The sequence below is a fragment of the Lemur catta genome, chromosome 5 (genome assembly GCF_020740605.2).
Source record: "Lemur catta isolate mLemCat1 chromosome 5, mLemCat1.pri, whole genome shotgun sequence".
NCBI classification, from domain to species: Eukaryota; Metazoa; Chordata; class Mammalia; order Primates; family Lemuridae; genus Lemur; species Lemur catta.
The window spans coordinates 111565369-111588473 of record NC_059132.1 but is presented as its reverse complement, the minus strand read 5'-3'; the positions used below and the strand labels follow the sequence as shown (position 1 = coordinate 111588473).

Genomic DNA, 23105 nt, shown 5'->3' with positions numbered 1-23105 from the left:
GGGGCACGAGGGAACTCAGGGGTGACGCAATACTTCTACATCTGATTACGGCAGTGGCTACATGACTACATGCGTTTGTCAATACTCAAGATACATGCTTAACATTAGTGAATTTTATGGTATTTAAATTATATCTTAATAAAACCAATTAGAAAAAAAGACTCTTATCTAGAAACCAGGGTAGTATGTTCTAATATGAAGCATGTTGCTAAAGACAGCACTTAAAAGTGGTATTTAAATATATCTTAATTTATGGTATTTAAATTATACCTTAATAAAACCAATTACAGAAAATAAAACCAGTTACAAAAAAGACTCTTGTCTGGAAACCAGGGCAGTATGCTCTAATGTGAAGCACGATGCTAAAGACAGCACTTACAAGTGGCTCCCCCTAGGACGCTGTAATGGTGGATGCATGCCACTAGGTATTGGTCCAAACTCATGGAATGCACAACACTAAGAGTGAACCCCACTGTAAACTATAGACTTTGAGTGATAATGATGTGTCTGTGTAGGGTCATTAATTATAATAAAGGTACCACTGTGGCGGGGGATGCTGATAAGCAGAGGAAGGGGGCACGTGTGGGGGCACAGAGGATATGGGAACTCCCTGTACTTTCCAATCTTGCTGCAAACCTAAAACTGCTGTAAAAAATAAAGCCTATTTTTTTTAAAAAAAGTAGCTTTTCCACGTAGTCTAATCTACTGTCCCCAGATGTAGTCTCTAAAATTATACACAAAGGGAGTGTAGTATGCAGAATTCTAAGAAGACATCCAAGATTTTTCGTCATTCCTCCCTACTCCATTGGGTTTATAAACCCTGTATAATCCCTAGGACTGTGAATATGATGGAGTTTATGTTAAATGAGATTACTGGTATTAAAACAGATTATCTGGTGGGCCTGACCTAATCGCCCAAGCCTTTTAAAAGCAGAGTTTTCTCTGGCTGGACAAAGGACAGCCAGGGGACTGAAGCATGAGAGGGATTTGATGCATGGGAGGTTCTTTGTTGCGGGGATGGAGGAGGCCACATGGAAGGACCCGGGGAGTGGGCTCTCAGAGTTTAGTGATCCCAGGCCAAAAGCTAGCCAACAACAGAGACCTCAGTCCCATGGCAAGGACATGATTCTGCCAACAAGCTGAGGGAGCAGGGACAATGATCTCACTGTAGTGGAGCCTCCAGATGATGGCACAGCTGGCTGACATCTTCATTTCAGTCTTACAAGACCATGAGCAGAAAACTCAGCTAACATACACCAGACTCTTAACCCACAGAAAGTGTGAGTAATCAATTTGTGTTGCTTTACGCCACTAAGTTTACGGTAACTTGTTACACAGAAATTGAAAACTAACACAGAGAGGCAAATTTTTAAAAGTACCTCTACCTGATCATAAAAAAGTTCCAACTTAGAACTTAAAATTAGTGAGGCTTCTTATCCTTTATCCTGACCACCATCAACCTCAGCTCTCACTTCTACTTTGCCTCATTACCAGTGTATATATTCTAGTCCAACATTAAATTATAAATTACTCTAGAGACAAACTATATCTGATTAAGCTTTATACACCTACTACTCACAAAGTGTTTAACAAACTGCCTTGTTAACTTAGTGAAAACATAAAACAAGTAACATGATGCACATACCCAAACAGACTGGAAAATACAAATTCTTCACATTTGGCCGTATCTTTCTGAGGCAAAGTTTTATATATACATTTAGTTATCTAAGGAATGAAGAAATTCTATATAGTTTAACAGAATGAATCTTAGAAAGTCATATAAAAATCATTCTCAAATTGCAGTACTGATCTCTAAGCAAGGAATGTCATTTTTTAAAAATTAGAACACAACAATAAAACGAAATATACTAATTTCTGGTCACAAGAGAGCAAATTCTACAGCTTTCTTTCCTGCAAAATCTTAGAAAAGAAAAATTGCTAAAAGTGAATACATATAAGCATTCAAAAACAAGCAAAATTCCTGGTAGTCCCAAGACTAAAAGGAACCTGGAGACAGGAAAGTACACAAAATCAGTTTAAAGCGTGAACTTACACAAGCAAAAGCATGTCAGAAAGAGTACTACCACAGAAGGTGTACATGTGAGCAAACGTATAGTTACACATACACTTACCCAAATACCTATTTCCCCTTTCTCTTCTAAAATTCTTTGCTATTTAAAAATATTTAAAACTAAAAGATTATTGGGGATAAAAAGCACCAGCCATGTAACAACTTATTTCTTTAATACGAATATCTAGGTTGCTATATATCCATTTCTACTCTTTTTAAAGGAACAGCTATGAACCTAACTCCCAATTAACCAAAGAAACAGTAGAATTCCACCGTTGGTATAAAAGAGATAGCAGAAGAGAGGTTAAATAAGACATTCAACTTTTTGGGTTTATTTTTTCTTAAGAGATAGGTCTCACTCTGTTGCCCAGGCTAGAGTACAGTGGCACGATCACAGCTCACTGCTACCTCAAACTCCTGGAGTCAAATGATCCTCCTGCGTCAGCCTCCCAAGTAGCTGGGACTACAGATGTGTGTCATCCTACTCAGCTAATTTTTAAAAAAATTTTTTGTAGAGAGGGTCTCACTATGTTGCCCTGGCTGGTCTCAAACTCCTGGCGTTAAGCAATCCTCTCACCTTGGAGTCCCAAAGTGCTGGAATTACAGGAGTGAGCCACCACACCAGGCCCAAGACATATGACTTTATAGTCTGTGAATGGCTTTTGAGTATCCTTATTTCCTATTATTATGCAGAGATTGTTAGATTACAATTATTTTTATTCATACTTACCTTATTCCAGACCTTGATTTGGAATACTAATAAATTCAAAATCTCAAACAAACAAAAAAATCATACCACATGTCCTTCGGCTCGAGCTTTATTCTGCATAGCTTCCCGTTTTCGCTGTAGGAATTCTTCCACTTGTTTAGCTCTTTCTACAGTTAGCTGCCCTTTTTGCCTAATTTGGACAAATTGCAAAGTTAGTAATTCTGAACAATAAATATTCCAAGAAGTTAAAAATTTTACTTATTCTAAAGACTTTTTTCATTGCAGAATATGAAGAAAGGCTGACATGAAATACACACGTTCTCTTCAATGAAGAAATCACAACATATATATCAATATCTACTGCCTAAATCACATTCCTTACTATTTTAAATAAAAGTAAAATCTGTAATTTTACTCCAAGTCTTAACAAGGTTTCTTTTACATTTGTTCCATCTATTCTACTTATAGACACATAAAATTATTTTAGACTATACTTAGTTCTGGAAAAATCTCAATAGTTTCCAAGTTTATTTCAGAACTCTGTATCAAATACCATGAGAATCTTCTCTTCAGTATTGAGGTCAAATGAAAGTAGGATAATAGCAATTTCAAAAATGAACAAAAAGAATGAAAGGTTTACTTAAGTGTGAGTTTTCAAAAACGCAGTAAGAAGCTATGTCTGAATTCCCTGAATATCACAACTATAATATTAAAAAGTAAAATGGTTACGTTGGGGCAAAATTAAAAGCACAGTTATTTGTGTTAATCTTTTCTAATTTTACTATTGTGTCTTTCTCTGACAATTATGAAAGAATGTAAACATATTAAGCTTAAATTATAAATTAAAAATATCAATTACAAACATTTATTGGGCATCTACTACATGCTGTAGTATATCTACTATATGCTTAGCAGGTATCATGCTAAGTTTGGAAGATAAATAAATAAATAAAACCCAGCCCCAGTAATCAGAGAACTCATAGCACAGCATCTATTGCAGTTAATTTTGGAGTTGAGGAAAAAACTTCCTCTAGGCTTTCTTTGGCATCATAACTAAAATACGGTCTCAAAAATACATGAAATAATGCCATTTCTTTTAGTAAGATTTAAACACTTCTAATTTTCATACACCAAATAATCACATCTTTTATATTTTTTGGCAACAACTACTAACTAAAACACACAAAATATTTTAAATATGAAATTAAGCTATAAAAACTTAAAATCTATTCTATTGGGTCATTAAATATGAAATGTCCGATTTCAAATCAAAAGTGTAGTTTATTGTATCTCAAACAAGAAGCAGTACAATTAATCAAAGTATGCACCTAAACTATCGACATGGTTTTGCCATCTTAATGGTAGCTTGTTTATGCCAGCAGCCAAGAATCCGGGAGAGCCAGTGGCAATGAAATCGCTAAAGGCATTTTCCACAGTTTGTTGAGAATTGAATATTTTTCCTTGCAAGAAGTGGTCTAAAGCCTGGAAGAAGTGGTAGTCAGCTGGTGCAAGGTCTGGTGAATATGGTGGATGATGGAGAGTTTTGAAGTCCTGCCTCTCTAGTTTGAACAGCAGTGTTTGTACAAGAGGTGGAGCATTGTCTTACAAGAGGATTGTCCTGTCCCTATTGACCAATCTCGGCTGTTTATTCACAAGCATCCTCATCATTCCGTCCAACTTGTTGCAGGAGACATCTGCTGTAATCGATTCACCAGGTTTCATGAAGCTGTAGTGGATAACACCAGCACTGGACCACCAAACAGACACCATTAGCTTTTTTTCATGAATATTTGGTTTTGGACCATGTTTTGGCACTTCATCTTTATCCAACCATTGTGCCCAATGCTTGTGATTGCCAAAAAGAATCCATTTTTCATCTCACAAAACAATACAGTGTAGAAATGGTTTGCTTTTATGCCATGACAGAAAAGAAAGGCAAGCTTTGAGACCGATTTCTCTTCTGATGCTTATTTAATTCATGCAGTACCTACCTATCCAGCTTCTTTACCCTGCCGATTTTTTTCAAATGGTCCAATGTTGTTGGAATAATAAATCAAACCTTGCTGCTAATTCATGCGTAAGTTGATGATGAATTCACTTCCACTACAGCTTTCAGCTCATCATTATTCACCTCAAGTAGCCCAGGCGGCTCATTTTCAAGATTAAAATCACCAGAACAACTTCTCAAACCATTGACATACTGTGTGTTCATTAGCCACATCCTTCCCAAACACTTCATTGACATTTCAAGCTGTCTGCACAGCACTGGTTCCATGACAGAACTCACATTCAAAAGTAACAAAAATTTTTGACTTATCCATGGTTTCATAGAAATTGCTCTAAAAAAATTTTGACAGATAATCACATGCCAAACCGTGCATTTGAAAGACTGTGGATGTACCTTCACAATAAAAATGAAACAAGACGTGTCAAAGTGAAATGTCAGAGATATCAACTGTCAAATCTAGTACTTAAGGAAATCAGACATTATATACATAATAACCTAAATATCATATGCTATGAATAACAGTGGTCTAAGTTTCATTTACCTTACGTGGCACTTAGATTCTTGTGAAATTTCCATCATAGCAATTTTCTAGGATTAGATAATCTCCATAGCTGGTTTGAGGGCCTATTACTATGACTCTCAGATATGTCTGGAAAGTTAATTCTTAATCTAGTTTCTCATCACTGAATTCAGAAATACACTTCACCCATGCCATGTTGGCTTGAGTAGGTTGAGAATAATGAATGCCAAATTTGTTCATGCCTCTGTAGTGCACATGGACTGTCCTCTAGCAGTCACATTATGCTGTATAATTCTGAGATTGATACGGTATATCAGGTCTAAATGCAATGTATCTCCTGCATATATCAAGGTAGGGCTATATCTCAATCTGTGATAGCCTCATTCACATAAGGCTGGGCCTGAGAAGGGCAGATTGACTTTCAGGTGTGATGCTCACACATGTCATATGAAACTATATGGCTACAGATATGGCTCTTTTTGAGGGTCCTGGAAGCTTACATCATCATCTGCAATGAGATAGAACAGCTGATCTCTCTGCCGTGTATCCTGGCTACACTGACTTCCAAATTTTCTACCCTTCATAGAAGTAGAATATGTTTGACTTCCCATCTTAAGCTAGTCTACGTCCAGTGTTTATCAGCATGAACCTCCAATTTGCATATGTTAATACAGCAGTTGCAAAGAATTGTTTTACTAAGAACCTGGTCCTATGTACAACAGCTCTGATTTATAGATTTTCACACCATTTATGCATATATAATACTACTTGTTCTATATATTTCTATGGTTTATAAATTTTGCTTCATTGAATAGTCATTTGCTAAGCTGGTTTAAATAAGTACATTTGCATTATTAGCTGCTTTCAAACACAATCTTAAAACCTGTTGTGATTTTATTTAACACTATTTCTTTTTTCCTTTCATTTATTAAACAGATATTTATTGAGTGTCAACTATTTGCCACATTATATCTGTCTAAAGATGAAAAAAACAGAGTTCCAGGAAGGCAAGGATAGTTCAACATATGAAAATCAGAGTAATATACCATATTAATAAAGGACAGAATTAGTTTAATCAATTCTACAACTCCTTTAAAAACCTATAAACTAAGTGTCTTTATTTTTCACATGCATTATTGTTTACTACTTTATATATACCAAAAAGAAAAACCCATAACTCATATTCTTATTTCTCTCTAAAGCAGTAAAAACTATGCTAAACCAGAGACAAAAACTGTATGTTTGTGCCAGGCTCATGGAGATAAAAACGGAAGAGTCAGTTTACTTCTTGATAGTCCTTCTCTTCATTAAACATTATTAAGAATTCATATGAGCATGAAAATTAGACTATATCTTTTGAGTTCCAGAATTATACCACCTAAAATCAGTAAAACTTTGACCTGGATTAATAATAAAAGGATGATAATATAAATACAAATATATAGCAAGAAATTAGGAATTTGTAAAGTAAAATATAAAGACATTAAAATGGGCCAAAAAGTATACATAAAGGATAGGATATATCAAACAATAAAATAATACAACTATGGTGTTCTTTTATTGAGAAATAAATGTCCTAAGACAAACTTTTCTTTTTCCTTTTCTTCATTCTGACAACAAAAGGGGGGAAGAAATAAGTTATTTTCTTTCCCTTTCTTATTGTAAATGCATGGGTCAAATTCTTTACTGATACGAACAATTTAAATATTTTAAAGGACGATTATAAGTGGAATATTTTAGGAGATAAAGACAATGTAAAAATGGTACCAGACATAATCTGAGAAATAAAAATGAGTCAATATTGTTTAAGGTAAAAGAGTTGGAGTAGTATAGGGTTAATGAGATGAAAAAATGACATAGAAGGTTTATTCATTAAGTTTCCTCTTTTGTTTAAGGGGCATAATGTGTACCTGACGGAATGGAATTGCTGTCAGCTTTACCCACACTAAAGGAAGCAGTGCAGAGAAAAAGACTTGGAAAAGTAAAAGCACTATAAAGATCTAAGTGTTAAGCAGCACTCACTAATTCACTATAAAGCGCTCCCACATGGCTTGAACTCGTAATACAAAAAGCTAGTAGAAGACGTATGTTATTAAGACGTGGGCGTAAGTGAAGTCAGACTAGCCAGGGCCACTGATAATAAAGGAAGAGGAAAAGTAATACCATAAAGAAAGAACACGCAAATATGAGTGATCCATAACATGAGGAAAAGAGAATTTGAAAGAGTCCTAAATGACTACAGATTTCAGTTTGCCATCCAATTTTTTTTATTAATAAAGCCAGCATTCAAACCCATGCTGATTCAGTTTTGTTTTTTTTTTTGAGACAGAGTGTCACTTTGTTGCCCTGGCTAGAGTGAATGCTGTGGCGTCAGCCTAGCTCACAGCAACCTCAAACTCCTGGGCTTAAGTGATCCTACTGCCTCAGCCTCCCGGGTAGCTGGGACTACAACCATGCGCCACCATGCCCGGCTAATTTTTTCTATATATATTTTAGTTGGCCAGCTAATTTGTTTCTATTTTTAGTAGAGACGGGGTTCTCACTCTTGCTCAGGCTGGTCTCGAACTCCTGACCTCGAGCGATCCACCCGTCTCGGCCTCCCAGAGTGCTAGGATTACAGGCGTGAGCCACCGTGCCGGCCCTGATTCAGTTTTAATCAGGGAAAAGAAGTGATGAGGAATGACGACATACGAGTTATAATAACCAAAAATTGTAACAGCGTGGAGAAGATGTTTTATAATGCCAACCACCACTAAAAAGTACAACACAAAAGAATCATAATATATTCCAGACTGGAAGAGACCTTGGGTATTAACTAGTCCAACTTTACATTGAATAAAGTATTATTCCCATCTAAATACCCCTGACACATTGTCATTTAAACCTCTGGTTAACACTTCCAGTTTGAAGATATTCATTAAATCTCACAATGGTCTACCCCTTCAACAGCCCTCATACTGGACTGAAATCTCTCTCTACTGTTCGTAGTCATAATCATTCTACCTTGTAGAAATATAAGTCTAATTCTTCTTCTGCATGACAAGCCAGCCAATTCATCCAAGCCTGCTCCTTTAACCATGCTTTCTGTAAACAGGTGCAGAAATTCTCACCATAATTGTTCCTCATACAATGTTTCAAGCCTTAGTAAAGTCAATACAGTATGACAGTTAAGTGAGTGAGCTTATTAGGAACCAAACTGTCCAGCTTCAACTCCTCATTTCACTAATAGTTATGTGATCTTCAATAAATTACTTAATCATGCAGTGTCTTAATTTCTTTATCTGTAAAACAGCAAGAATAATTCTTGCCTTACAGCACTGGTGATGATTAACACATGGACTACCACACTAGAAAAAAAAATTTTCCCTGGGGCCACAGTGTTTTATTAAAACAAAATGATTCTTCCTAATTTGTTATTTTTATTATTTTCTGTGTGTGAGTTATATGCAACACAATCCACATTTTTAGAATTGTCAATGTTAATTGTAACAATAAGAACATCACCAAGTAAAATTTTCACAAACCAACTGCAGGGTTTTGCTTCACAAGGCCTGGGGCTCAAAACTAGCCTGAGTTAACTATAACTCACATGGCAGTTAAAGTGTTAATGAGTTAATAATATATTAATTATCATTATTTTCAGTAGTTGTGTTCTATAAAGTCACTACAAATACTGAAGTAGCAAATATTGCACCACTGCTCCTAAGGGAAATAGAGAGTTAGACACCTGTGAGGCTCTTGTCACATCATTTTTGTCAAATGATTAATAGATAACCTTGCTACATGTACACTTTTGTTTAAAGAAACCTTATTTTATATATATTGTGGATTCATTAACATTAAACTCACAGCCAACAACACTATAAACTGACGCCTGAATAAAGTTTATCTAACACACACATTTCCTCCCGAAGGCACGTCCCAGCCTTCTCACACTCAGGAATGCGGACAGCATTTCATCACTATGCTTGCAGGCCATTTTAATCAGTGAAATCACCAAACAAAATGTACAAAAATGCAAAAAACGTGGTACTCACTAAATTGACCAAAAAAGGACATTTGTTTATAGTATGAAGGCTGAAACACGAAGGAAGAGCAGCGTCTTGTTAATTAAACCTCAGCTGGGAACCTGTACGTTGGTGACTCAAATTTTTTACTGTTCTGAGCATGCCCATGAATGACCATGAAAGTGCTGCAAGTATTGATCTTGGGGTTATAAATAAATTTTAGCAAGTAGACAAGTTCACAGAGAACCCACAAATAATGAGGACTGACTCGATACATAACAGAACAGGTCCTGGCACAGGTGCCCGATTAAATATTAGCTGCTACTTTTTACTATTATTATTGTCATCCTCATCATCACTATTCACTATTCTTACAGACATTTAGTTGTCAAGTACCCTGCTGTGTAACTAGTACAGAATACAGTAAACACTTCATCTCCTATACTTCTTTGATTTTAAACTTTATACGTATTTTTTTATTTCAGCATATTATGGGGGTACAAATGTTTAGGTTATGTATATTGCCCGTGTACCCCCCGCCCCAAGTCAGAGCTTCAAGCGTGTCCATCCCCCAGACGGTGTGCATCGCACTAACATGTGTATACCCATCCCCTCCTCCCCCACATCTGCCCAACGCCCGATGGACGTTATTCCTGTATGTGCACTTAGGTGTTGATCAGTGAAACCAATCTGATGGTGAGTACATGTGATGCTTATTTTTCCATTCTTGGGATACTTCACTTAGTAGAATGGGTTCCAGCTCTATCCAGGACAATAGAAGAGGTGCTATATTACTATTGTTTCTTATAGCTGAATAGTACTCCATGGTATACATATACCACATTTTATTAATCCACTCATGTATTGATGGGCACTTGGGTAGTTTCCACATCTTTGCAATTATGAATTGTGCTGCTATAAACATTTAAGGGCAGATGTCTTCTCCTAAGAAGTTATTGGTACTGGCCAGTGCGGGCAGTAAAATGGGCACTACCATATACTGTTAGACTGAGCATAAATTAGCACAACTTTTCTAGAAAGAAATTTCATGATATTTATTTCTAGAACCTTCTTCAAGAACATAATTTACCAAATCCTTTAACCTAATAATTGCCCTTGTAAGATCTGATTTTACAGAAATGATAAGAAATGAAGAATGAAATGTGGCAGAAGAGTGCTCAAAAAAGTGAAAAATTACAAACAACTTGTTATATTAGAGGATTTGTTAGATAAATCATGGCACATTCAGGTACTGGAATCTTATACAGACTCTAAAAATCCCTTGAAAACAATCTGAACATGGGAAATACGTATGGGGACAATGTTACATTTAAAAAGATACAAATTTGTACATATGACTTAATTTCCACTCTCTATGAAAAAAATATGTAAAAAAGAATGCAAGAAAATACACAGTGGCTGCCTCTGTAGGGATGAGGAATTATTTCCTTTGCTGTGTCCTAATATTCTCCTATATGTTCCAGTTTTTCTAAAACTAACCTATATCACTTGGTAAGCAGAAAAACAAGACAAAAAAGCCTCTTGTGACTTTCTTTCAAGTTTTCTTTTTTCCTGGGCAAAAGAGAAAAAAGAGGTATGAACATGTGATCACGAAGCCTAAGTGATAGGACAATGACAAGGTAGTTAGCTGCTGGTATTTTAAAATAGAAATACATGAGCATTCTTGAATTCAGCAAAGGAAACAGTATTAAAAGGGAGTTTGAGGATGAGAGAAAGAAAAACAGATTAAATGTCTTTGAGTAAAGCAAAACATTAAGGGGCAAAGACAATTAGTTTAAGTTGGATGGAATAGCAGTGAAAGTTGTTGAACTATGACAGTGGAAAAGGATTACAGTATTTATGTAAATGTAAAACAGTGAGTACTAGTAATACGGGATTAGGAGAATCTCATACACTTAGTAGTTAAATCATTTCCTTTCAAATGATTACCAGCTATCAAGTCATTTTTATTCTTACAGCAAAATATAATTACTCTAGTTTGAAGAGTTTTCTAGTATTCTTCTTTTTCATTTATAAGAAATTTCAGGAAGAAACATTCTTTTTAACATGTTTCAGTTTGCTAATTTATGAAATTCTTTTTTCCTAACTTAACCTATTGAAGTATATACTCCACAATGATAAAAGAAATATGGCCAGGCGTGGTGGCTCACACCTGTAATCCTAGCTCTCTGGGAGGCCGAGGCGGGAGGATCGTTTGAGCTCAGGAGTTTGAGACCAGCCTGAGCAAGAGTGAGACCCTGTCTCTACTAAAAAAAATAGAAAGAAATTAGCTGGACAACCAAAAATATATATGTAAAAAAAATTAGCCGGGCATGGTGGCGCATGCCTGTAATCCCAGCTACTTGGGAGGCTGAGGCAGAAGGATTGCTTGAGCCTAGGAGTTTGAGGTTGCTGTGAGCTAGGCTGACGCCACGGCACCCTAGCCTGGGCAACAGAGTGAGACTCTGTTTAAAAAAAAAAAAAAAAAAAAATAAGAAGTAAATTTGACTTCTCAATATTAAACTGTGAAATCAATACATGTTTTTTAAAAAGCTGTAAAGCTGCCCTAATTAGACAGAAGAATTACCATATGAAACCAATATTACCCTCTTATTACTGAGGCCAGTGTTACCGTAATACCAAAATCAGACACAAAGACATTACAAGGATAAAAAAAACTACACACCAATATCTCTCTCATGAATATAAACACAAAAATCCTCAACAAAATATCAGCAAATCAAATCCAACAATGTATAATTAGAATTATACATCATGACCAAGCAGGATTTCTCAGGTATGCAAGGCTGTTCAACAGATAAAAATTAATTAATGTAATCCATCACATGGACAAGAGGGGAAAAAAAATCACGTGATCATATCAATAGATTCAAATGAAAAGTACTTAATAAAATCCAACACTCATTCACAATAAAAGAAATCTCAGGAAAGAAGAATATAGGGGAAATTCTACAAATTCATAAAGAAAATCTACAAAAAACTTATACCTAAACATCATACTTAATGGTGAGAAACTTGAAGCTTTCCTGCTAAGATCAGGCACAGAGAAAGATGTCCTTTCTTAGCATTGCTTTTCAATATCATATTAGAAGCTCTAGCTAATGCAATTAAGACAAGGAAAGAAAACATAAGGTATAGTATATAGATTGGGAAGGAAGAAATCAAACTGGCTTTGTTCACAGATGACATTTTTGTCTATGTAGAAAATCCAAAAGAATCGACAAAAAAATTCATGGAATTAATGTGATTATAGCAAGGTTGCAGGATACAAGGTTAATATACAAAAGTGACCTGCTTTCCTATAAAATAAACAAGTGGAATTTGAAATTAAAAACACATTATCATTTACATTAGCACTCTCAAAAATGTAACATGTAGCTATAAATCTAACATCATATGTACATATCTATGAGAAAAACTACAAAACTCTGATGAAAGATATCAAAGAAGAAGTAAATAAATGGAGAGATATTTTACTTCTGATAGGAAGTATAGGAAGACTCATGAAGGTGTTAGTTTTTCCCGAATTGATCTACAGATTCAGCACATTCCCAAAATCCCATCAAGTTATTTCACTGATATTGACAAACTGATTCTAAAATATATATGGAGGCAAAAGAAATAAAATCGCCAATTCAATATTGAAACAGAGGAACAAAGCTGGAGGACTGAAACTGCCTGACTTCAAGACTTGCTATAAAGCTACTGTGATCAACACAGTGTGGTACTGGCTAAAGAACCGCCAAATAAATCAATGGAAAAGAATAGAGAGCTCACAAATAGACTAACATAAATATAGTCAACAGGTCTTTGGCAAAAGAGGAAAGGTAATTCAAAGGAGCAGACAGTCTTTTCAAAAGTTGCTTCGAACAACTGGATACTGACATGCAAAAAAATGAATCTAGATACAGACCTTATATCGTTCACAAAAATTGACTCAAAATGGATCACAGACATAAATGTAAAACACAAAACCACAAAATGCCTAGATGAGAACAGAAGAGAAAACATAAATGAACTTGGGTATGGTGATAACTTTTTACATACAACACCAAAAGCACAATCCATGAAAGAAACAACTGACTTCTTTAAAAGTAAAAATTTCTGCTCTGCGAAAGACGGTATCAAGGGAGTAAGATGGCAAGCCACAAAAAGGGGGAAAATGTCTGCAAAAGACATACCTGAAAAAGGACTGTCATCAAAGATATACAAAGAACTCTTAAAACTCAACACTAAGAAAATGAACAACGTAACTTAAAAATGGGCAAAAGTCCTAAATAGACAACTCAACAAGAAAGATACACAGATGGCAAGAAGCACAGGAAAAGATGTTTGACATCCTATGTCATTAGGGAATTGCAATTAAAACGACAAGATATCACTACGCACCAATTAGGATGGCCAAATCCAAACGCTAAATGCTGACAACACTATACATGCTGACGAGGACGCAGAGCAACTGGAACTCTCACTCACTGCGGGTGGAACGCAGGATGAGACAGCTACTCTGGAAGACAGTTTGATGGCTTCTTACAAAACTGAACATACTCAACATATGATCCAGCAATCATGCTCCTTGGCATTTCCCTAAATAGTTGAAAACTTATGTCCACACAAAAATCTGCAGAAGTATGTTTATAGCAACCTTATTCATAACGGCCATCACCTGGAAGTAATCAAGATGTCCTTCAGTAGGTTAATGGATAAATAAAGTGTGATATAACCATACAATGGAATATTATTCAGTATTAAAAAGAAACAAAGAAATAAGCTATCAAACCATAAACATCTATAGAGGCACCTTAAAAGTATATTGCTGAGAGAAGCCATTACTGAAAAGGCCACACACTGTATGACATTCTGGAAAAAGTAAAACTACGAAGACAGTACTATGACCACTGGCTGCCAGAGGTCAGGAGGCAGGAAGGGATGAATAGGTGGAGCACAAAGGATTTTTAGGGCAGTGACATTATTTTGTATGATATGATAATGGTAGATACATGTAGTTACACATTTGTCAAAACCCATAGAATGCACAACACCAAGAGTGAACCCTAATGTAAACTATGGACTTTGGGTGATAATGGATCCATGTCAGTTCACTGATATAACAAATGGTACCACTCAAGGTGAGGATGCTGACAGGGAGGTTGCATGTGTGTGGGGAAGGAGTGCACAGGAACACTGTACTCTCCACTCAATTTTGCTGTGAACCTAAAGTTGCTCTAAAAATAAAGTGAACCTACGATTAGCTTCGCATCTCAGGCTTCTGTATATAATTTATAATGTATTCTTAATGTTAATTTGTATTTACCTCAATAACGTATCTCTGCTCAATTATATATTAGTCAGCTTTTATAATGGGGGAGGGAATCATAAAGATTTTTATAACACTTGATGACATTCTTCTTAAAATCAACACAAGGAAAAGACAATGTGACTAAATTGTCACAAAAACCTCGTCTGTTCTTCAGTAACTCACCAGAATGTTTTGTAGAATAGGAACGTCTAAGAAAACACATAAGCGTACTTAAGAAAAAAAAGAACTACGTAAGTTACAGCCACTGACAGTTACCATTGTTAATTTAATGGGAGAAAGGAAAAAATCTGATGAACAGAATCACAAACAGGTATAAATCAGAGATGAATGTGAAGAGAAAGCATGCTAAGATAACAAAGAGAAAAGTGGGCTTCTAAGTGATCAGGAAAAGGAAGACAAAAAAACATGCTTTGGAGTTCTGCATAAAGTGTGATTCCATTTAAATTTATATTCTGATTTAGTTAAAGCAAGTGAATGAAACATATTACAACCATATGTTGGCTGAAAATTATTTGTTCATTTAAATAGTTATTTTTCAGCCAAAACACATAAGACACAAAACTCAGGCTGAACTGAAGAGCTACATGCTTGCATAATGTAATCCAGGGCCAAATTTGCACCTGAGAAAATTATTGCATCCAGGAGGCAGAAAATATTCCATGTGAAGAATGGAGAAACATCTACAAAGGGTAGGTACTAAGCTATACATGACAAAAGACAAAATTACACACAAGGATGAATTCATGGATCATCACATTCCAACCTGTTTGTACTGGCTTGTTTAGACACGGCCTTCAATCCTTTCAAAGTTTTTCTAATATCATCAGCATCAGGGAAATGGTGATGACCTGCAGCCCCATTAGGAAATCCTGGACGAACTCCAGGCAGAATCCCTCTGTAGATAAATATGCATAGTGGCTTTCGTTACTTTCTCTGAAGCAAAGCATGAGCAACTTCTGCAGAACACAGCCATACCTTTCTGCAAGCCCTCGACCACGTAGTTCTCCTTTCCATTTGGCCTCATTCTCTTCTGCTCTTTGTTGTTGCATTTGATCAAAAATGGCATGGTAATGTTCATACTGTCCTCGAGGAGAAAAAGATGATGGAGCTATGGCCCCTCCACTGCCAATAAAGGGAATCTGGGGGTTAAACAAAGAGCTCTCACTATTTATCTTGTAAGGTTAAAAGGCCTGTACTATCCTCAAAAGAAAATTTCAATGCTTGACTTTTTAAAAGTAATTATGTAACATGAACATATTAATAAACATAAAGCCTAAAGCAAAATGCTTTACTACTATAACTATTAATAATCAAAAAGTAGCAAACTTTGTTACTAACAATAAAGCATAATTCAATGTGACAAACAAAAAACTGTAAAATGTCACTAATTTCATGTAAATATGGAAAAATCTGGTCTTAAGTTTTGAAACAAGCTTGTAATAATATACATTTCATGTGATTCTGTTCTATTAAGTATATATGGCTTATAAGTAAAGGGGACCCTGCTTTTATAACACTCAAAATTATATTTAAAAACATTTGCATATAGTTTTTAATATCTCCAAAATCCTTCAACGGACCAGATAAGAAGATATAAACATTACTGAAATATACTCTATGTGTAGATAAAAGAGGCAAAACATCGTATCAATCCTTAAATAGTTCTCAAATAAGTTGAGGGGAAAAAGGCACAAAACTAGAAAAGCATTTTAATCCTGTGTTAAGTAAATGATAACAGAGGCATTCCAAAGTAGTAAGTACTGGGCAAATTCACAAAATAGAAAAAAAAATGATCAAAAGTAAAATTCCTACTTAAAAAAAAGCAAGCCCTGGAGAAAAATATTATTTAACCTGGCCTTGACAGCAAGGTAACTGAGAAAGTAAGTATGAGCCAAGATATTAAAGTAAAAATGAGCAACATACGTATATGTTTGGGTGTGGAAGACAGGTGTCAGAAGGAAGTATGATGACAAACATAATTAGAAGAAAGGCAAATGGGGAGCATTAAGTTTGGCTATAAAGGGTTGGTATAGCTAAGAGGTATCAGCCCTGCTTGTCTGCATTTATAATAAATAATAATAGAAAGCATTTATAAACTTTCTAGCAGCAGTAGTACACCAAAACCGTTTTTAAGAAGGTCAGTAAGTCCATATTATGCATGAGAAGCAGAAATAGGAGAGAGACCAAGGTAGAGAAGCTAATTAGAAGGTTGCTGCTGCACTGACAGTAAGCCAAGAAGCCTAGAAGTACAGAAAGGCATCAACAAAAAAAGTCAATGCTGAAGGGAGTTGTGGATTCTCTGTGGGAATGACAAAGGGTAAAGGCAAAGATATAAGGACTCAACCACATGGAAAACTCTTAGTTTAAAAATAGAGGATAGTGGTTTTACAGCTTCAGATATTACATTGAAGTTTTTAATTCATTTTAGTTTATTTTTGCACATATTGTAAGATAAGGCCACCATTTTATTCTTTGCTTGTGCACATCTTGTTTCCCCAGCACCATTTGTTGCAGAGATGGTCTGGTCCTTATTGATTGTGTGTTACTAGAATTACTGGTGAACATCAGTAGATAGTAAATACATGATTTTACTCCTGGGGTCTCTATGCTGTTGCATTGATCAATGTGTCTTTTTAAGATAAGATCATGCTGTTTTGGTTACTATAGGTTTGAAGTATATTTTGAAATAAAATAGTGGATAGCATGAAGCTTTTATCTTTGTTCTTTGTCAAAATTGCTTAGCTACTTAGGGTATATTTTGTTACAACAGTATGTAAACATCTCTGAAGATGCTTATACTCAAAACAATGTTGAAAACGCCATATTAGAATATTGAAGCATTATGTTGAGGTATAATTTATACAATAAATAAAAATTCACCAATTATAAACACAGATTGATGAATTTTTTTTTGAGATGGGGTCTCACTAAGTTGCCTAGGCTGGTCTTGAACTCCTGGGCTCAAGGGATCTTCCCACCTCAGCCTTCAGAGTAGCTGGGACTATAGGTGCATGCCTGGTTGATGGATTTTTGACAAATATATATACTCATGTAACCACCATCACAATCAAAAGCATATTTATTACCCACAGAGTTCCCTCATGTTCGTTTGCAATCAATGTTCCTCACTGCCAGCAACCACTGCTTTGTGTTCTGTCACTATAGATGGGATTTGCCTTTTCTATAACATCATATAAATGGAATCAAAAATATGTTCTCTTGTCTGGTTTCCTTCCCTCAATAAGTTTTTGAGACTGATCCACGTTGTTGCATGTATAAACGGGCTATTCTTTTTTTATTGCTGAATAGCATTCCAATGTATTTTCAAACGATAGATACACTTCTTATATATTATGGTCACCAGATGACAGAACTACTTATGTGGAATATATGGTAATTTTTCTTAAAACCCATTCTTAACAGATATATTAAAAATGAATAAAACAAAGAAATCTCAGGCTTTGCAGATATTAAATCATCAAAGATATTTATATTAAATATTTAAACTGTGAATAGTATGCCCATTCTTTAGAAGTATTTAATGATAGTGTTAATTTTGAAATATTTCCCTTAATGTTTAGTTTTTGTTTTATCTCTATTTTGGGGCTCTCCTTAATTAGACTGACATTACACTGAGCTTCTGGGTCCTTCCCAGCTATGCAGAAATCAAACAGCCTAACAAGTTAAGTATTTCAAACACAATGAGGAATAAGTACAAAAACTAAGAATTTGCTTTAAATCATGGAAAATAAATTGTTTTATTAATCCTCAATGGAAGTATTATGTAAGTCTACAAAGTGAAGCAGAAATCCATTAAGCACACAGTATTCAATCGTTGAAAAAACTGTCTCAGTTATCAAAACCATTGAAAAACTGAACTTTTAGGATTAAATATTGCTTGAGACATCATAGGAAAACACATTTTATTACACAGAAGCCATACGTAAGGAGAGGAGAAAAAAATCATCAAAATCTCAACACTAATCATGGACTTGATGTAAAATGTTGACAGGGTTTGAGGCCCACACTTTGGTAAGTTTTCACTTTCCAATCAGATAAGATATAGGGTTAGTTATTTTTAAAATGGAGCAAATTCTATCTGACTCATTCTTGATCATTCAGAAAGTAGTAAGTTCCACTTAATAATAAGATAAAATTATATTACTAAAAACATTATATAAGTCCACATTAACACAGAATTGGAAAAAGTTACTCTTACTGAATTATTGATATGTGCTATGAAAACTTTCGCATCTCAAGAGACTAAAAAAACAAATCTATAAATCCAGGGAAGAATATATATGTCTAGATAAAACAAAGCAAACTTTTATTCAAATCATAACTTTTTGGGGGAAAAAACAAGTAGGAATTGCAATTAATGCAACCTGACAAATATCTATTGTATACCTAAACACCAAGATTAATGGGCATGAGCCAGGGAAATTTATAGTTTAAAGATGTGTTGATTAACAGTTAATTCAATGATACAAATTAAAATTATAATATAGAGCAATGATTGTACATTTGTTTTCCATTGCTGTATAACAAATTAGCACAAACTTAGCAGCTTAAAACAATACCCATTTATTCTACCAGTTTCCCTGGCTCAGGAGTCTGAGTATATTTAGCTGAGTCCCTGCTCAGGATCTCACCAGGCAGAATTCCAGGTGTTAGTCAGGGCTACAGTTCTCATCTGAGCCTCAGGAACTCTTCCAAATTTCCCTGACTGTTGACAGAATTAATTTCCTTGTGGTGCTATGACTAAGGTCACCATTTTCTTGCTAGTTGGTCAGAGAACATTATCGGCATCTAGAAGCCCCCTATACTTTTTTTGCCACATGAATGTTTACAGTCTTCCAGGTCAGCAGAAATGTGACTCTCTGGTTTCTATTCCCCTCCACTCTGCTATGAGAGTCTTATATGTTAATGTAATCATGAGAGTGACTGTCCCATCATCACCTGCCATGTGACATAACCTACTCAAAGGAGCCACCATACCACAGTATTCATAGGTACCACCCACACACACAGGGGAGGAATGATACAATGTGTGGACACCAGGGGTCAGAAATCTTGGAAACCATCTTAGAATTTGGCCTACCACAGACAGAGATGTGTAAAGGATGCTACATAAACAAAAGAGGAAGTATAACATTCAGATTGGCAGAACAAAGAAAGGAAAAGGGAATGACTATAAAAGGCCTAGTTAGTCAAGTTCCAGGCACTGTGCACAGAAAAAAAAAAAAATTAAATGAAGAAATTAAAGCTCAGAAAAGTTAAGTAAACTTGCCCAAGGTTATATGGTCTGGATTTACCCAAAGGGAATGTTTGTATTAATGTATCCAGGTAAATAAATGGTCACCTAGGTAACTGGTCACCTAGGTAAATGGATGGAGGTAGGAGTGAGTGTGAGGAGGGAAGGGGGCTGCTATCAAGTAAAGGGAGGCGTAAGTGCACAGACAGAGAAGCAGGAGGCTACATACAGCAAGGAAACCACAAACACGGCCTTTAGCTCAGCACCAGTAGAGCATACAACGTGTGGTAGGGAATGGCTGGAGATGAACTTGGAGAGATTGGCAGGGACCAGATTAAGAAGGGTCTTCTGAGAACTTAACCTTTAAGGCTACATGAAACTACAGAAGAATTTTAAGCAGAGGTGTGACAAACTGTATTTAATTTTTAAATACAGATTCCTCTGACAGGGATGGTATATCACAGTTTTCACATAAAATTTTAAAGCAATTTTGACAGTGTCACATATTAGTTATCAATACAAGTCATGTATCAAATCCATACAGGAAACCTAAGAATTCATAATAAATGAAGAATTCCAGATAAAAATTAACTATATACCAGAAAAGAAAGAAAGACGGAAACCCAGTTACATACATTTGAAAGAGCAAGGCGAAAGCAGAGGGAACAGCAGCACAGCCGTGCCGGTGCCCAGGGCCTACCTTTACCTCACCACTGCCGCCAGCACTCAGCACGCTTCTCCATCCTTGCTCCCTGGCCCTATTTATCCTCTCCAACTTTTGGGGAAAAACAAACAAACAAAATACCATTTCAAGTATTTTATATAAAATACATGAAATACATTCAGCAATAAAATAGAAATCAGTGTACTCCTTAAAAAAAAAAAGTATGTGTACCAGGAGGGGAGGAATATGCCACGGAAAAATAGATTATCCTCTTACCCTTTCCTTTTCTTGTCTTCTCATTTGTTCAGCCTTCATTAAATTAATAATCTGTTAACAATTTTAAAGACAAACTTCTTAGAATTCTTCAAACTATTATCATTTACAACTTGTCAAGGAATAAAAATAAGAGCAAAAAACTACCTGATCCTTTTGTTTCTTTTCTTTTTCAGTAAATTCCAACCTTCTATTTCTTGGTGCTTCCTTAAATAAAAAAAGAACATTTTTATCATTAATAATAATTCCTACTTTTTCTAGTTTCATCAGGAAAGTTAGTACACCAATGACAGAGTTATGCTCAGGGAGGTTAAAAAAAAAAGAAGTAAGATATAGGTATTTGTTTGAAAGAAATAAGGAGGAAAGGTTTGAAGGCTTTATGTTGTAAAATTTTCTTTTCTTAATAATTTTTTTGTAAAGCTTTAAAACAAGCAGACAGATGTCTGTATACCTCAAACATTTTCCTCCTTTCTTCTCTAGGATTCACTCTCTTCACTGGAGTTTGATGGGCCTGGACAAAAAGTAAAACTACAAATTAGACAAAGATTTTGAGGCACTCATTTGAAAATTCCAAATTTATGAATACTTAAGAAAAAAGGCAAAGGCAATTCTTTCACAACTCTCTTTCAAAATATATTATTTTTAAAAATAAAGAAACACGGTACTGCTTGATATGTTATTAAACAAAGAGAAACATTAGATTCAAAGAAACTATGGAAAAGGGTTCATCCCCAGTCTTCAATTAGTTTTGTGCTCAGATATGAATGTTAATGATTCTTTGAGAATGTGCTTTGGCATTTTAATTAAATGACCATTATAAAACAATCGATTTTATTGACACAATATATTTTAACTCAAGGCTGTATCAATGATGTGCTAAGTGGCACTACATCTCACACCTGATTCCACTGTCAAGTTTACTCCCTGATGTAGCGGGTTCCCAGAATTATCCCATCCCCTCATTGTATTATTAGTTCCTAACTCCTGACCTCTAATTTTGGCTAGTTATTTCAATTCAACTCTCATTTAAGCTAATTATATATCTTACCACTTAACCCCAGAAAAGCCACTAGGGTTGATGAGATAAAGATAAAACCATATTTAAACAACAGTAGCTTTCAAACTTTTTCTAAAAGCAACCCACAGTAAGAAATATATTTCCCATCTAGACCCAGTGAAGATATATACACACTCCCCGACAAGTTTCATAAAATATCTTTATATGCATAGTAGCCCCTGCTACTTTCTATTCTATTACTTGGGGGTGGAAAAGTCCCTAAAAAACAAAAAGAAAGTCCCTGCTCTTCACTCCCTAAAATGATTTTGCCACCACTATTGGAGTGCAACCCCCAGTTTTCAAATGGTTATGAGGACCTCTGGGGGCACTATTGTTGAAGTACAGGAAATAAAAATTGTAGATAATGCTTCTAATAGTATTAAAAACACAGTTAACATTTCAAATTGTGCTCTATGTATATATAATTTAAACTAATAGGGAATGTTACCCAGCAGCTTTGAAAATTACAAATTCTTTCCACACAAAGGAATACTATCTGGCAATTAAAAGGAAATAAAATACTTATACATGGCACGTGGATCAACCTTGAAAACACTATGCTGAGTAAAAGAAGCCAGTCACAAAAGACCACGTTATATGATTTCATTTATATGAAATGTCCAGAATAAGCAAACCCATATAGAGACAGAAAGCAGAATAATGGCTGCCCAAGGCTATCCGGGTGGGGGGAGAATGGAGAGTGACTGCAAATGGGAAAATGATTTATTTTGGGGTGACAAAAATGTTCTAAAATTGATTGTGGAGCTAGTTATGCAACTCTGTGAATATACTAAAAACCATTTAACTGCAAACTTTTAATATGTGAGTTGTGTAGTATGTAAATTATATCTCAACAAAGTTGTTTTTTAAAAATACATAGCCCCAAGAGTTGCTAAATAGTAATCTTTGCACATAGAGCCCTACATTCTACATTTTGACAAGTTCGATAGGGTTTTTTTTTATACACCCAGTTTAGCACCAGTCTCAAAACTTATGAACCACATCAATTTAAAACATTAATGTAATGCAGCAGCTCAATGTAAATGACTAGCTTTTATGTATGTTACACAGTAGTGTGCAATAAGAAGAGAACGTTTAACTAAAACCCCAAAATACTCTTGGGAAGGTTAAATGAAGGCAAAGACTGTATTCATCTCCCGATGTTCTGCATTGCCTCATATGGAGGATATGCAAATATTTG

At 35.3% G+C, this 23105-nt stretch overlaps 1 protein-coding gene across 10 annotated transcripts in view; it reads right to left on the bottom strand.

The window, feature by feature from the left end:
- Positions 1–23105, bottom strand: part of NEK1 (NIMA related kinase 1) — a 137395-nt gene that overhangs the window by 73110 nt on the left and 41180 nt on the right. For 6 of the 10 annotated variants that reach the window (XR_006735456.1, XM_045552523.1, XM_045552526.1 and 3 more), the window contains 7 exons: positions 21299–21358; positions 20995–21054; positions 20851–20901; positions 20611–20685; positions 15632–15795; positions 15420–15551; positions 2868–2970 (listed from right to left, as the gene is read on the bottom strand). Coding sequence is in view for 9 of the 10 variants with exons in the window: in XM_045552523.1 (XP_045408479.1) it covers positions 2868–2970; positions 15420–15551; positions 15632–15795; positions 20611–20685; positions 20851–20901; positions 20995–21054; positions 21299–21358 (645 nt within the window). In the remaining variant the exon portion in view is untranslated. Of the gene's footprint in view, positions 1–2867; positions 2971–15033; positions 15552–15631; positions 15796–20610; positions 20686–20850; positions 20902–20994; positions 21055–21298; positions 21359–23105 lie in introns of those variants that run through there. The other 4 variants (XM_045552527.1, XM_045552528.1, XM_045552524.1 and 1 more) reach the window with 3 other exon arrangements.